This window comes from Drosophila subobscura, chromosome U, assembly GCF_008121235.1.
Source record: "Drosophila subobscura isolate 14011-0131.10 chromosome U, UCBerk_Dsub_1.0, whole genome shotgun sequence".
Lineage (NCBI taxonomy): Eukaryota > Metazoa > Arthropoda > Insecta > Diptera > Drosophilidae > Drosophila > Drosophila subobscura.
In genome coordinates, this window is record NC_048534.1 from 10,605,653 (window position 1) to 10,621,294 (window position 15,642).

A 15,642-nucleotide genomic window follows, 5' to 3' on the forward strand; every position below is an offset into this window, starting at 1 on the left:
TGAAGTAACTCCAACCAAGCCTGAAACCATTATCACTGAATCATCAAAAACCAAGGATATTGTGGACTTTATCGCCCAGGAGCAGATCTTCTCGACTGTTGTAAACGACAAACAAAAGAAACAAAAGTCAAAGAAGGAAAAGAAGTCACCCAGAGCGGAACCTATTCTTGAAGTCGTGACTACGGTTTCAGAACCAGTTGTTGAAATTGTGGCTTCTATTCCAGAACGTCTTGTTGAGGAAGAGATTGCAGAGACAGAACTGGCGCCTTTAGTGCCAGAAGTGACACCATCAAACACCCTGTCATGGTCGTCTATCGTTTCTCAAACTACTGATGTGACAACAACCATCACCGAGACTCATGCTAAAGAAGAACCTGAAGTAAAACATGTGCCAGAGGAAGAGAAACCACCAGTGGAAGAAAAGCCCAAGAAACAAAGGACAAAGAAGGAAAAGAAACCCAAAACGGAACCGACTCCAGAACCTATTGTTGAAGTGGTTTCTATTTCGAAACCAGTTTCTGAAGAAGTAATTTCAGTTGCGGAACCTGAACCTGTAATTGTGGACGAACGAAAACCTTCAGTTCCCGAAGTTGTGTCATCACAAAAAATGTCATGGTCATCGATCGTCTCACAGACGGTCGAAACTTCTCCTGTTGTCACCGAAACATACGTTTCTAAGCCATTGGAAACCAAAGCCAAACCCGTCGATAGCCAGGCTTTTATCGTCCATGAACAGACATTAGTCTCTTCAACTGATGAGAAGGTGAAGAAACAAAAGTCGAAAAAGGAAAAGAAAACTGTCAAGGTTGATGCTATTCAGGAACCCATCGCTGAAGTGATTCCTGTCCAAGAAGCAGTTAAAACGGAACCAATAACGGAGAAGGAACCAGAACCAGTTCCAACTTCAGCCCCAGGCATGTCATGGTCATCGATTGTATCACAAGAAACAACAGAGATAACCCCTACGGTGACAGAAACATTGCCGAAGGCACCACAGACAAAGAACATACAGAATTTCATCTCTCAGGAGCAAAACTTTTCGACTGTTGTAAATCAAAAGCCGAAGAAACAAAAGCCCAATAAGGAAAGTAAAATTGCAAAGGTAGAACCTATTGCACAGCCTGTAGCTGAACTGACTGAAATAATATCTGAGAAGACACTGGAACAGGAACAACCAGAGCTAGTACCTGAATCAACACAAACACTGTCCTGGTCGTCGATTGTTTCGCATAATATTGACTTGACCCCAACGTTTACCGAAACTCATGTGACAAAAACTACAGAAAAAGTTCCAGAGGAGACCATTTCTCAAGAACAGAAGCTTCCCGCGTACGTTGAAGAAAAGCCAAAGAAACAAAAGCACAAGAAGGAGAAGAAACCACCCAAGGCAGAACCAGTGCAACAAATTGAAGAAGCCCCCATTGTAGTTGATGAAAAGAGGCCAGAAAGTGAACGTAGTTCAGGAACCACAACGCCAGAATTTAATATTCAGCTGCCAACGCTCGCGAAACCATCAGTATGGTCCTCATCAGAAACCTACGCCGAAGTAGTTAGGAAATCAGGCTATACCAAAAATACAAATATTAGGTATCAAGAAACCGAAAGGGAAACGGTGATTGCTAAGAAACCAACAGTCACCGAAGTGCCGCAAGAAACTGTTGTGGAGTTCCCAGATCCAATTATTCCTCCGATTGTACATGCAGATGTGGATGAAGAATATACCGAAAAGCCATCACAACAGCTGTCTTGGAGGGAACTCATTGACGATGACGATGATGATGTGGAACCCACACAGACTTGGTATCAAGAGGAACCTGTACCTGAAAGACCTGAAAGACTGTCTAGACCAACAATTAAGGTTACTGAAGAAGTGACACTGACGAAACCTACACAGACGCAGCAGGAAAGTGAACAAGGCTTCTTGGAGATTGTTTCCAAGAAGAGGAATCGTTCGCGTTCTCGTTCGCAACAGTCACAGATTTCGAACGTGGACGATAAGCCACAAAAGAAGAAAGTGAAGAAACCCAAAGAGAAGAAACCTGTGCCACCTCAAACTCAAACACCTACAGAGCCACCTCAAGCCGTGGAACGTCAAACTCCCGTTTCGGCCCCTGTTGAGGAAACGCCCGCACCTTCTCCCTACACTTCTGGTATGTCTTGGGCTGCCATAGCTGCACACAATGTTCCGGAACCTGCACAACAAATACGTCCGCTTCAGATTGAAACCAAATCAATCGTCGTTGAAGCCCCCAAGAAGCCAACGAAGGAGCACAAGGTCAGCATTCCAATCACTTTGGAAGCTCCTGAGCCAAAGACGAAGAAACCCAAACAGAAATCGAAGAAGAAGTCTCCCAACACGGAAATTGTGGATTTCATCAATGCCGAAAAGTCCCATCAAATAACCCCGATAGCCCCATTCGTCGAAACCTCACCGGACACTTCATTGGAGTCTGTGGAGTCTACACCTTTGAGCTCTGTCGAAACGGTTATTGAGACGAAAACTTCAATAGTGCGGGAGGTCATTACTCATGATGTTCCATCGAAAGAAACACCTTTAGCTCCTTTTGAAGTGATTCGCGAGCCTGTGGATGTCACAGTGGAGACTATTGTGGAGACTGTGAAAGAAGTGGAAGTTCCAGCAGACACGGTTGAAACCATTGTAGAGACGGTTAAAGAAGTTCACGTGGAACCAGCAATTACTGTTGAGACTGTTGTTGAGGAAACAAAACAGACACCATTGGCACCATTTGAAGATGTACCAGAGACTGTCGAGGAAATTGTTGAAGCAGTTCAGCCCACAGAGGAGACTACTGTAACAGTTAAAACTATTGTAACAACTGTGAAAGAAGTCAAAACCAGTACTGCTGCAGGACCAGTTGAAGCTGATATTGAGGAACCCAAACCAGTACCAGAACAGACACCTTTGGCTCCATTTGAGGATATATCGGAGCCTGTGGAAGTTGAACCAGTTGACAGCCCTGTTACATTTGAAGCTATTGTGGAGGATGTGAAAGAGGTCAAACCATCAGCAATTGAAATCATCACTGAAACTGTAATTGAGACTGCTGAGCCAGAACCTGAGCCAACGCCCCTGGCACCATTCGCACCTGTTGCGGAGCCCACTCAATTACCATCCGAAACCGATCCATTCATTTGTGAAACTTCATACTGGTCTGCAACACTAAAACCCGGGCAAAAGCCAACAACCACAACGACAACAACCACGACTGAAACGACAGAAACGTTGAAGACAGTGACGACAGAAGTTGAGGAAACCACTAAACCCATAAGCGTTCAAATACCAACTAAAGAGGATATTCTGGAGGAAGTGGCAGTACAATCCCCAACTGATCAACCTACAACCTGGTCAGCGATTGTTCAAACTGAGACGACAGTCTTCCCAGCACCAGAAAATCAACAAAAAGAGGAGGAAACAAAGTCGCCAGCTTCTTGGTCCACTGTTGTGGTGAGCAAAACTACAGACTTCCAGGAGCCCAAGTCCCAAATCGATGTGGAGCAGACGGAGAATGTGACTACAACAACAACCACCTATGTGACAACGACAGTAACCACGCATAAGGATGCACCAATTGTAGAGGATATTCAGCAGGATGAACCGGAAACAACATCATATGTATCTACGGTGGTAACCACCCATACAAATGAGTTGACTCTCAAACCGGAAACGACTGTAATTGAAACCAAAACAATAGAACTTGAACCCGAAAACAATTTGGAAATACTCAGCGAGAACCTATATCGCGATGGAACCAAATTGCATCCGCGTTATGACATATTGGAGGGACAATACTACCAACAATTGCAGGTGGAAAGCATTCCAGTGGAGGAACCAACAACAAAGGAACCAACAATTGTAGAAATTGTAGAGCCAGCAGCCACCCCAGTGATTGAGTCTGAAACAATTGAACTGATCGAACCTCAAAACAATTTGGAAAAACTCACTGAACACTTGTATCGCGAAGCAATCAAATTGCATCCCAAATACGAGCTTTTGGAGGAGCAATATCAAGTGTTACAGGTCGAAAGCATTCCACAGAAACCAGCATTAGTTGAGGAGCCAGTTATTGTCAAGGATGAGGAAATATTGATAGATGATTATGTGATAATTGAACCCGAAACAATACCCCAAATCAATTCTGAAATACTTGCTTTGAATCTATCTCTTGATCAGGAGAATCTATTGTCTCAAGCCCCCAAAGACCTCGATTCCATTAGCCAGTTGCATTTGCTTACAGTTGATAAACCATCCGTAGAAATAGTTGAGGAAACAAAGGTAATAGAAATATCTCCGGTTGAGGAACCTTCCGTCATAGAAATTGTTGAGGAGACAGCATCAGTAGCAGAACCCCAGACTACCCAGACATTGACCAGCAGCAGTGGTCCCAGCGATCTACTGTGGCATCTTTCCCAGGATAATTTCGTTAAACTAATTCAAAACCACAAACAACTAGCGGCAGAAGGCGCATACGCGTTTCTGTTGCTTGAGACTTCCACAGACACGAACAAGACGGATAAAGCTCAGGAAACAACTCAAGACGATAAACATAAGACTGACATCATTACAGAAACTGTAGTGACAAGCACGACCACGATTACAGAATCAAGCAAATTGATGGCTGATCATGTTGTAGATAAGACTGAAGAACCAGAAGCATCATCGTCACTACCAATCATTCCTACAACCGCCGCGACACAGGCAGCAGCATCAACACCACCACCACCGACTGGTGGCAATCTCGACCAGTTGCGGCTGAATCTGTATCTGGACGATTGGCAATCAGCAAGCGTCGATACAGATTTGGTCGGGGATCGGAATGAGAGATTGAAACGTGATGATGTTGCCAGCCCCGAGGCGGAACTCGACAAAGACAAGAAACCCGACGATGATGTGACTGACAAAACGGACAAGAAGAAGGACGATGATGACGACGACGACGATGACGATGACGATGATGACGACGACGATGACGGGGATAAACCGACTGTGCCTGAAATACGCAAGCCGAACGACGACGATGATAAATCGAACGATAGGAGAGATCCTGGTAGCGGCGGTAGTAGTGGTAATATAACGCCAACACCCGAACACGATCAGTACGAACAGAATAATCGCAGCTGCTCATCGGAGTATATGTCGACAGATTTGCCGGGTGGTGTAGGTCATTGGCGGGATCAGAGTACTTATTTGGCCTTAGAAGCCGAACAGACAAAGCCTCAGGTAAAATTAGGAGTTGTTGATGTTGTTGAAGAATCAGCACCCATCAAAGAGGAAGGTGTAATTGTACTAACCGAAACTAAAACTATTGACCCCACAAGTTCAATCAACACAGTCCCTGACCCTGAAACAAGCCCCAGCAGTCCCAGTCCCCACATAGCTACTGCAAACGCACTAATCCAATTGGCAAGCGCCACAACTCATACGCTGTCCGCTAAAGCGAATGCGGCAGCCGCAGCGGCACAGGCAACAGCACTGGTGGCAACCAGTGCTCTACTGCCAGTGGCCAAGGCCGTAATCAATAAGCTTACGACAACAACAACACCAGAGGAGACAACACCAGTAGCACCAGCAGCAGCAGCAGCCACACAACCTCAGCAGGAGGTGCCAGAGCAAGCAGCACTGGTAGCAGCTGCTCTTGAGGCGCCTGCAGAGGTTGCAACGACAACGAGCAGCAAGGATTCGGTTGATCCGAATGTCCTTAAGCGTACCACAACGACAACCACCACAGTAACGACAACAACCACAACCGTTGAAACACCATCGACAACGAGCAGCGGCAGCAGCAGCACGACAACAACCACAACAACCAACACCAGCAACGATCAACAACCACAGCAACAAAGGCAGAAGGTGAACATCACATTGAGCCTTCGTTTATTCATAATTCTAATATTTGCAGCTTTTCTATGTGGTTTTGGTATTTGTTCATGGCTTTTATATGGAAATCGCTGTTGTGGCAGCAACCAGAACCACACATGCACCATCCACACTGAACCATAACAATAAGAGAATGGCTCCGATGTGATGGGTCTGGTTTACTGCCACTTCTATGCCAACAAAATGCAATTTCCAACAACAAAATTACTAACGTAAAATATTAAAAAAAAATGTTTTTCCTCTTTATTTCTTTAAGTTGTTTTTCCCCTTCATTTTTATTATTTTTCTTTTTTGTATTTTATGTGTTGTGCATCCAAAAGCCTTATTTTTTGAGTTTGTATACCATAGAAGTAAATAGTAATTGTAGTAATTAATTAAAAACAGGCACCAACCAATAACCCGTAGTATAAAGAACTCGTTAAGTTTCCTTTTACTAATTTGATATTAACCTATTGTAAAACGCCCAGTAATCAGTGACTACTAATGGTAGTAATTATTAAATAAAATCTATATTAACCAACATGCACGTTTTAATATTGAGCTGATGAGATCTCTATGACCTCTGAGCGTATATACCCGTATGTAGTTTTCTTCGCAGATATTAAATCAACACACAGCCACACACACGATCTCATGATCTTGCACCGAGCACGCACACTCTTCTCACTCCTCACTCAGCACTCGACTCCCCACTCACAGTGGCACACAGAAGTGCGTGCACGCACAATACAGTATTTCCAATGCAGAATATATATATACTACGAGTTCATTGCCTTGCTTATCGCCCTGCAGCCTGTCCCACGTTCAACATATCAAGAATTTGCAATGCAAGCGTTCCGTTTATGCTATAAATATACCCATCTACCGATCCCATACGATCCATGCGGTGTGGTGCAGAACCCAGCAGCCCCCAGCTCCGTTTTAGTTTGCTCAAAAATAGCCTTTCCTTTCCCGTTTATTTTACAAGTTTTAGTCTCTGCCGTGTGTCGAGTGTGCAATGAACGGCACTGCAAAAATCGGGAAATACGCATAGTTCAAGAAATCCCCAAAAAAATAATGTGCAAAAGTGTGTGTAGTTCATTCAGAATTTAATAGAAAATACAAACAATCAAAGCCTGCCAAGGAGTATAAATGTATGCTTAAGTTTTGTTCTGAAAATATCTAGAAACCTTTAATATTTAATGACAAAAAAGCGAATGTAAGTTTTATTTCCATCTTTGCATATCATTTTATTTTTCAACTTTAATTGAAGTTATCAGAAATAAGGCTTTTGATGGTACTTGTGTCTATACGCCTTTTTGCTCATTAAATACTATGCCGCCTAGGGATTCATATACTATATTTTACATAAAACTAAGTTAGTTATTTATGCCAAATGCATGTCTTACGAAGCCTAAGTCTAAGAGCCTACATAGAGTTACTATTTTTACAAGCATTTATTACGAGCATTTCCCCCAAATCCAAAACCATTTTTCTGTATGGCTGTATGCATTGCATCCATTTTGAATTTTACTTTAATATATATGTCTGTAAATATGTTGTATGTTGTATAGAAGCCGGCAACAAATATATTTACAGCAAAAGAAAAATATCATTCCTTCGCTAAAACAAAAATATGTTCAAAATTATTGCCATGTTTATTAATAAAATAACACACACTCTCTACCCCGCACAACCCAACAAAATTTGCGACACAATTTCGAATATTATAGGAGACATTTGACCAAGATCTTGATGAGCTGCTACAATCGCTGTCAAGCGTCGAGGATGGCATCGCAAACATGAACCAGAGCAGCCTGGAGGGCATGCTACAGGGACTAAAGGTAATATAATGTGATCTCAAATGTACAGACAACTAACAAAACACTTTTTTGAATGCTTGACGACGACAAGGCATGTTCGACAATAACAAACGTAGCTAGAGTTTTTCCTATAAGTACTCACACAACCTTTACCTGTACATAACTTTTTGTAAACGATTGTTGGATGCTGTCGTGTGTCACATGACGATGATTTTTAATAACACATTTGCGCATCATTCCATACAGAAAATCGTACAATTTTGTTTAGAACAGAAGGAAATGTGTTTGTCAGAGGAATACTTTTAGTGTTGTCCAGTGTTTACTTTATACATTTTTTTGTAGAGGTCGAACCCTTTTTAATTGTCCTGTAGGAGTATACACTGTTTCAAGATTATTGTCAACTATATTTCCAACGAAAGAAATGAATCTGTAATAATAATTCTCAATCCCTTGATGCATGAATAGCTAATCCAAAAGAATCTGGAAGTACACGAAAGGGACGCCCGCCAGCTGAAAGAACAGGCTAAGACTTTGCCCACGGATCCGGGAACTGAACGCATACTAAACGAGACTGTAGATCGAATTGATTTGCTACTGCGTCGCACCCAACAAGGCATCACCATGATAGCCGTAAGTATTGATTAATTGATTTAATTTTAATTTATTGACTAATCGAATGTCTTGCAGAATGCTATGCATGGCCAGAAGAAGCGGCAGCAGGACATTGACCAGTACCAGCAGCATTTGCTGGAGCTGGAGCGATGGATCAACGAGGTGTCCGCCGAGCTGGCGTCCTTTGAGACCACACCGGACAGCAGCACCGATGAGCAGGTGCTCAAGTCACAGGTGGAACGCAGCCAGCAATTGTTGCGCACTCTCAAGGATCGCCAGCAGTCCATGGACGATCTGCTGGAACAGACGCGACAACTGCAATCGCAGCCCGATGTGGCGCCCCTGGCCAATACACTGATGGAGCAACTGCAGAGCATTTTAATCATACTCCGCGAACAGATCACAGTGGCCACCACACGGATTTTCACCATCGAGAAGCGCATTGTGGATCTGCGTAAGGCCAAGAGCGAAGAGGCACAGCGACAGCGAGTGCAGGCCGATGCCATGATACAGCCCCCGAGCCAGACTGAACCACACGAATCGATAGAGTCCAATGAGAACACAATTGATTCGACCTCAATGCCCGAAGAGGAGGTTAAAGCACCCAGTGGCGGGGTATATGTAGAGACGCAAACTTCGCTGAGCTTGCAGCAGCAGCAACCGCCGGCGGCACCCATTCAGGTGGCAACCACCACTGTTGAGGCACAGACCAGCTTCACAGAGGCACCACCCCTGGTGGTGGTGGAAACCGCTGAGGTGGCACAGCAAACGCAAAAGGAGCGTACACCCACAGAGAACATTGTGGTGACGCAAACGATTCAGGATGGCCAGGCCACCATACAGATTGACACGACCCTGAATAAGGATATACCCGACAGCCCCGAAGATGTGCAGATTGAGGCGCGCTACCATCAGCGTCCCCAAGGCGATGTGGATCGTGCCACTGAGCTGATCCTGAAGAATGTACCACAGGCATTTGAGACGACATTTGTGGAGCCAGATGATACCACCACTGAGGTGATTGTCGGACCCGATGGCACCAAGCACATTGTCCTGAAAAAGGTCACGCGTACGCGCCAGCAGGTTGTGCAGCAGCAACAGATCAGCTCCATAGAGACTGTCAGCGACTCGGATGGCAACATTGAAGTGCATTCGACGGGACAGATCAATCTGGAGAATGTGCAGACAACAGACACCAGTGTGGATCCACAGGAGGGAAGCTCTCGCACCGTTGTCACACACCAGTCGCGGGGCGCTCTTGTAGATGCCACCCAACCCGAAGCGGTAACCGTTCAGGAGTTTGAGACAGAGCCAACCATTGAGACGTACGAGGAGATTGTGAGTGGTCCGGGTGGAGAAGAACACTTGCTTGGCGTTGGCGTTGGCGGCACCAGCACCATTCGTGCTGTTGTGCAGCAGGTGACCCGCAAGGTGATCCGCAAGACGCGGAAGATAATCAAGCGAGTGGTGATCATCGATGGGAAGGAGCACATTACCGAGGAGGTGATTGAGGAGCCCGAAGAGATTGAGATAACCGAAGAGGAGACGGCGCCGCATGTCAATGTGAATATTGTGCGTACAATCAATGGGAAAGTGGTCACCGAGGAGGAGTTCCAAAGAATGCTGCAAGAGCCGGGCGTGATCATTGAAGAAGTTGCTGCTGAATCGCCGCAACAGGTATTTGATATTGAGTCTACCCACGTCACCTCCACCACAGAAACAGTAATCACACCACAAGAACAAGAACAAGTACAGATACAGCAAGAATCAGAACAGAAACAAAAGCCAGAACAACAGACAACACCAACAGAAACAAAGATCAAAGAATCAGCACCAGTAGAGTTGCCAGCACCTTCTCAAGTAGATGTTGCAGAAACATTAGATGTTGCCAGTACCACTACTACATCCATCAGTACCGTTAATGTTGCAGCAACAGATGTAGCCAGCCCAGCGGATGTTGCAGAAATCACTACAGAACCTGTGGTGGAAGACATCCACGAAATTTGGCCAATGGAACATCATTTGAAGGCCACCAACATTGACTTTTCACAACACACTGAGGAACTAGCACCAGCAGCAACAATCACTACAGAAATCAGAGAAGAATCCATGCCCGTGGAAACCATTTGGCCCACAAGCCCAGAGACGGGCAACTCTCTAACGCTGGATAATTATGAATTTGAGCCACAATCACCCTTAGAAAAGATAGAACTTGAGACTGAGACAAAGCCTGAAACAGAACCAGAGACTAAACCACAAACGGAGACAGAGACCCAGCCAGAGACCAAGCCAGAGCCCGTCACCACTGGCAGTATTGAAATTACTAAGACCATCACCACAGTGACCAGCCTAAGGGACGAGCCCCAAGAATCCCCTGTAGAAGTTCTGCCTGAAACGGAGCAAGAAGTTCCAAAAGCAAAGACTGATATTGAGAGTTTCCTGGAAGCTGAAAAGACTTTGGCAGGAGCCCTGAAGGAACATCAGCCTGCTCCTGCCAGCATTCAGGTTGTAGAAGTGCAATCAGAGATAGTTCTTCCTGAAGCTCTTGAAAAGGAACCCGCTAAAGTAGAAGCACCTGCAGAACCTACCATAGAAGTCACAGAGGTAACGATACGCCAGCCTCAACAGCAGCCAGCGGAAGTTGTCAGCGTGGAAGTCACACTGCAAGAGCCAGCACCAGTTCAGCCAACGGTTGACGCACCGAAAAAGGAGACTGACCTGCGTGTGGCCACCCAACTGTTTATCTCTGGGGACGCTGCCGCTTCAACGGGCCCACAAAAGTCCTTCCAGATTACGGCACCATCCGTTGAGGATAATGGCGATGGTGTGCTGAAGGTTGTGATGCCAAAGGGCAACGAGGAAGAGTCTGCTGCTGCCACGACCACCAACGTGACCATGACCATCATTGAGACGGTGGCTCCTGCTGCCGACGCCAAGCGGCGTCGAAAGAAAAAGAAGAGAAGAGACACAAAGCCGGAGGAAGATCTTCCAGAACAAAAATCAGAAACCGAGCCAGAGGCAGCTGTTTCCGAGAAGGAGGAGCCAGAGCCAATCCCTGTGGCGGACAAAGTGCGCCACGAATCGATTGTGGAGATCAGTGCCGAGAGCGATGTGTCCAGCATGGACATTGACACGCCTCAAGACTCGGTGAAGATTGTCGAAGATGCAGTCGTCTCCTCGCCCTCAGAGTCTCCACGTGCGCCACACGTAGAGCTGGTGATACCCACAGAAATTGTAGAACTTTCAGTGGTCGAGGATGAGGAACAGCAGACGACGCCACGTGCCACAACGCCTGTAGAAGTCGCCGCAAAGATCGAGCAGGACATCAAGTCCGTGCAGACATCGCCGCAGCATCAACCGACATTAGATGAGATTTCAGTGCAGACGAGTCTGGAGCTACAACCCGACAACCAGGAGATGGAATCGCAGACGCTGATCATTGAGATTGCCGAGACAGAGGCGCAGACAACGCCACGCGGCGATGAGCGGATTGTGGAGGTATCCACCACCGAAATGCAAACGGAAGTCAGTGGCCAGCCAGCGGAAACGGTTGAGATCTCCAGTCAAACGACTGTGACGACAACCATTGAAAAGGAGCTGCAGACAACGCCTAGGGAATCGCCGCGTCAGCAAGAGCCAGGCAGTGATGATGTTGTGCCATCGCTTGTCCAAGATTTGGTCAAGGAGATGACCATCGATCTGCCAGTGCCCACCACAGAGCAGTCCACGTTCACCGAAACCACAACGACCACAGAGACGCATGTGCAGACCAACACACCCGAACCCTCAGAATTTGTGGCCGTTGCCGTGAAGCCAGAGACTGTAAATGAGGCAACCACAACGCTGGAACTGGTGCAAGTAGCAGACGGTGAGGCGCAGACAACGACACCGCGTGAAGTGGAACCACAGCAGCAACAACCCATATCATTGGATGAATCCAACTCCACTTCCATTTCGGAACCATACGAACTGGAGGTGAAGACCACAGTGGCGATACCAGCCGACTCGGATGCTGGCTCTCTGGCCGAGCCCACGGTCTACGAGTACACGCAGACCATGGAGCTGCCCAAGCCAGAGAAGCGCTCCAAGAAGGACAAGAAAAAGAAGCAAAAGAAGGAGCAGCAGCAGCCAGAGGAGCCACAGATCAGTGTCACTGTGGAAATAGCACCCGAACTGCTGTCCGAATCGGGCATTGTTGTGTCCACCAATCAGCAGATCGAGGAGGTGCCACATGTGGCACCAGCAGAGATTGAAGCCCCAGCGGAAGTGGAGCCGACGAAGCCGCAACCGCAAAGAGTTCAGCTGCAGATCACCACAACGAGGGTCTACGATGAGTATCCCGATCTGCCAGTGCACATTATCGAGCAGAACAAGATGAGCATTGCAGAGCAGAGCAGTCGAACGACTCGCAGTGGAGCGGGACCAACGTCGTCGGTGACCATCGAAGAGGTTTCCTCGCCCACAGAAGAGCTGGTGGTGGTGCCCATCACCCCTGGGCCCGACAATCTCAACGAGCAGCAGAGTAGCATTTGGTTCCAGCCAAAGACAGTCAGTTCCCAGGATCCCTCCCAGGCGCTGATCATGAGCGAGAGCCTGCAGCATTATCCCGGACAACAGAAGCAGAAGGCCAACATCCTGGTGGAGACCATTGGGGATCGCATCAAGCACTTGAAGCAGGCGACACCCCAGCAACAGCCAACAACGACAACGCCACTGAGCAATGTCCTCCACTTGGCCACACTTTCGGAGCAGATCAAGGAGCTGCCCACGGAGCAGCGTCTGCAGGAGGTCAACGAGGGTCTGAGGGACCTAGATGCGGCGCTGCACAGCGGCGACAAGACGATCATCCAGACGACAGTCATCACGGTCATTGAGAAGGTGTCCACGTGGCTGGAGACGATCGAATATCGCGTTTATCTCATCAGACAGAACTCGAACGAGGGACCCTCCAAGGAGAAGCTGGACAACTACAACCAGCTGAACGAGGAGCTGCACACGATCAAGCAGAATGTGAACCAACTGGAGAGGCAGCTGTCAAAGACAGAGGAGCCCGAGCTGCACCAGTGCGTGGACACGCTGAAGGAGCATGTCGAGGCCGTGGAGCAGGTGACGCAACAGAATCAGGCGCAGGACAGCAACGATCTGGACAAGTGGCACAGCTTTGAGACGCTGCTGAATGATGTGTCCAGCGTTTTGGTGCAACTGCAGCAGCGCTACGAGCTGGTGGCCAATCAGGATTATCCGCTATCCGACAAACTCTCGCACTTGGACGAACTGGAGCAGGAGCATGAGCAGGCACAGCAGCAGCTGGGTCACCTATTGCAGAATGCACGCGCCTTCCAGCGCGATTTCCCCGGCAAGAAGATGCCACAAGATGTGCACGATGCCTTCGAGACGAGCAAGAACATTGGCAACAACATCCAGGCGGAACGGGAGCGTCTGCTCCAGCTGCAATCCCTGGCGGAGGAGTACGAACAGACGCTCAAGGAGTTCACCAACATCACGGTGCTCGCCGACAAGCTGGTCGAGTGCCCCATTGTGTCCAGTTCTTTGGAGCAGCTGAACAACGAGGTGCAGAAGCAGCGCAAGTTCTTTGTGAATCTCAGCCACTGCCGCGCCATGCTGGAGTCCCTCGAGGAGAACATTGACACGGAGACGCGTGAGAAGCACTCGGAACTGCACAAGGAGCTCTACAACCGAGCCACTCAGCTGCTGGACAAGGCCTCCGAACGCTCCTCGAAGCTCGTGCAGGCCGCCTCCCGCTGGACCGTCTTGGAGAAGGGAATGCGCGACGAGTTGCAGTGGCTGCAGGTGGCCCAGCAGCGTGTTCCCGATCTTTCGGCCGTGACATCTGCAGACTACGATCAGTACACGACGCTCTACCAGTCGCTGAGCAACGACATCTCCCATCATTATGTGAAGATGACGCAGCTCTCGGGCATAGCCAACAAGCTGCAGCAACTGGTGCAGGCGCCCAATCTGGTGGAGGAAACCAACGAGGCGCTGATTGTGCTGCTGAAGCTGCGCGAAGAGGTGGCTCTGTATCTGCACCGCCTGCTGGTCTTCAAGGAGATCTGGGTGCAGTACGAGCAACAGACCGACAAGCTGGAGGCCTTTGTGCGCGAGGCAGAGCAGGAGCTGCGCCACATACAGATACCCGCACAGCCCACCCATCAGCCCATCGAGCATATGCGTCAGTTCTGGGAAATCAAGGCACGCTTTGAGCTGCACAACAATGTGCGCAACGATGCTGGCCACAGCTTTGAGAAATCTCTGCAGGTTATTCCTCTGGCGGATGAGATGCTGCAGCGGCAGTTCCATGCCCAGCTGGACGATCGCTGGCAGGCCGTGGCCCAGGCCATCGAACAGATCCAACACAATATTGTCGAGTGCCTGTCCTCAGAGGAGATGCCAGCGGCAGAGAAGCTGAAGCTGGTGGAACGTGAGCTGCAGGAGATCTACCTGACAATGACCAGCATGAAGGGTGTCATCAAGAACGAGGAGGAGCTCTGCCTCTACATCGAACGCGTCCAGGTGCTGCGCACTCGCGTGGGCTTCATTGGCAACGAGCTGGGACGCATTGGACTGCAAGAGCCGGCCGCCATTGAGCCCGAGAAGATTGGCGAGCTGTTTGCCCTCTCGCACAAGATAACCACACAGATAGCCGAGGAGCTGGAGGGTGCCTCCGTGCTGCGCGATCAGCTGCAGGCCATCCAGGAGGGCATCAGCAACCAGCGCAAGCATCAGGCCAAGATCTCTGTCATTCTGGATGAATGCGAGGCGGCCGAGCGCCAGGGTGCCGATGTCCTCGAGAAGGCCGTCACCGACTGTCAGAATGTGGGCGAGGAGCTCGTCGCCAGCTGGCAGGAGATCATGCGCATCCGCCAGATGCTCCACACCCTGCCCATGCGCCTCAAGATGTCCGTGTCGCCGGTGAAGCTCGAGCGGGACATTTCCCAACTGCAAGACGATCACGCCTTCCTCGAGAGCAAGTGCACCAACATCATGGCCATACTACGCAATCGCCTGGCCATGTGGCTACGCTACGAACGTCAGCTGGAGCTCGTCCATGGCTCCGTACAGGAGACTGACTTTATGATGGAACTGATTCGAGTGCACGGACAAGTGGACTACGTGCGACTCAGGAAAGCCACTGAAAGATTAGAGGTAAGTTCGGATCCCTCAACCAACTCCCTGGCAACTCCTTTTATGACTCTGTTTACTGTCTGTTTGAGATACAATAGAAGGTTATCTGTCATCCCGCTACCTGCTGTGCGGAATTTTTGCTACCATGTTGCCTTATCAGCATCGCACTTATGACTCTTAGTTTTC

General features: G+C 48.3%; 1 protein-coding gene across 1 annotated transcript in view; it reads left to right on the forward strand.

Moving 5' to 3' along the window:
• LOC117900545 (nesprin-1) overlaps window positions 1-15,642 on the forward strand; it is a 104,547-nt gene that overhangs the window by 78,001 nt on the left and 10,904 nt on the right. The window contains 3 exon segments of the mRNA XM_034810945.1: window positions 7,609-7,719; window positions 8,164-8,328; window positions 8,386-15,477. Coding sequence (XP_034666836.1) covers window positions 7,609-7,719; window positions 8,164-8,328; window positions 8,386-15,477 — 7,368 coding nt within the window.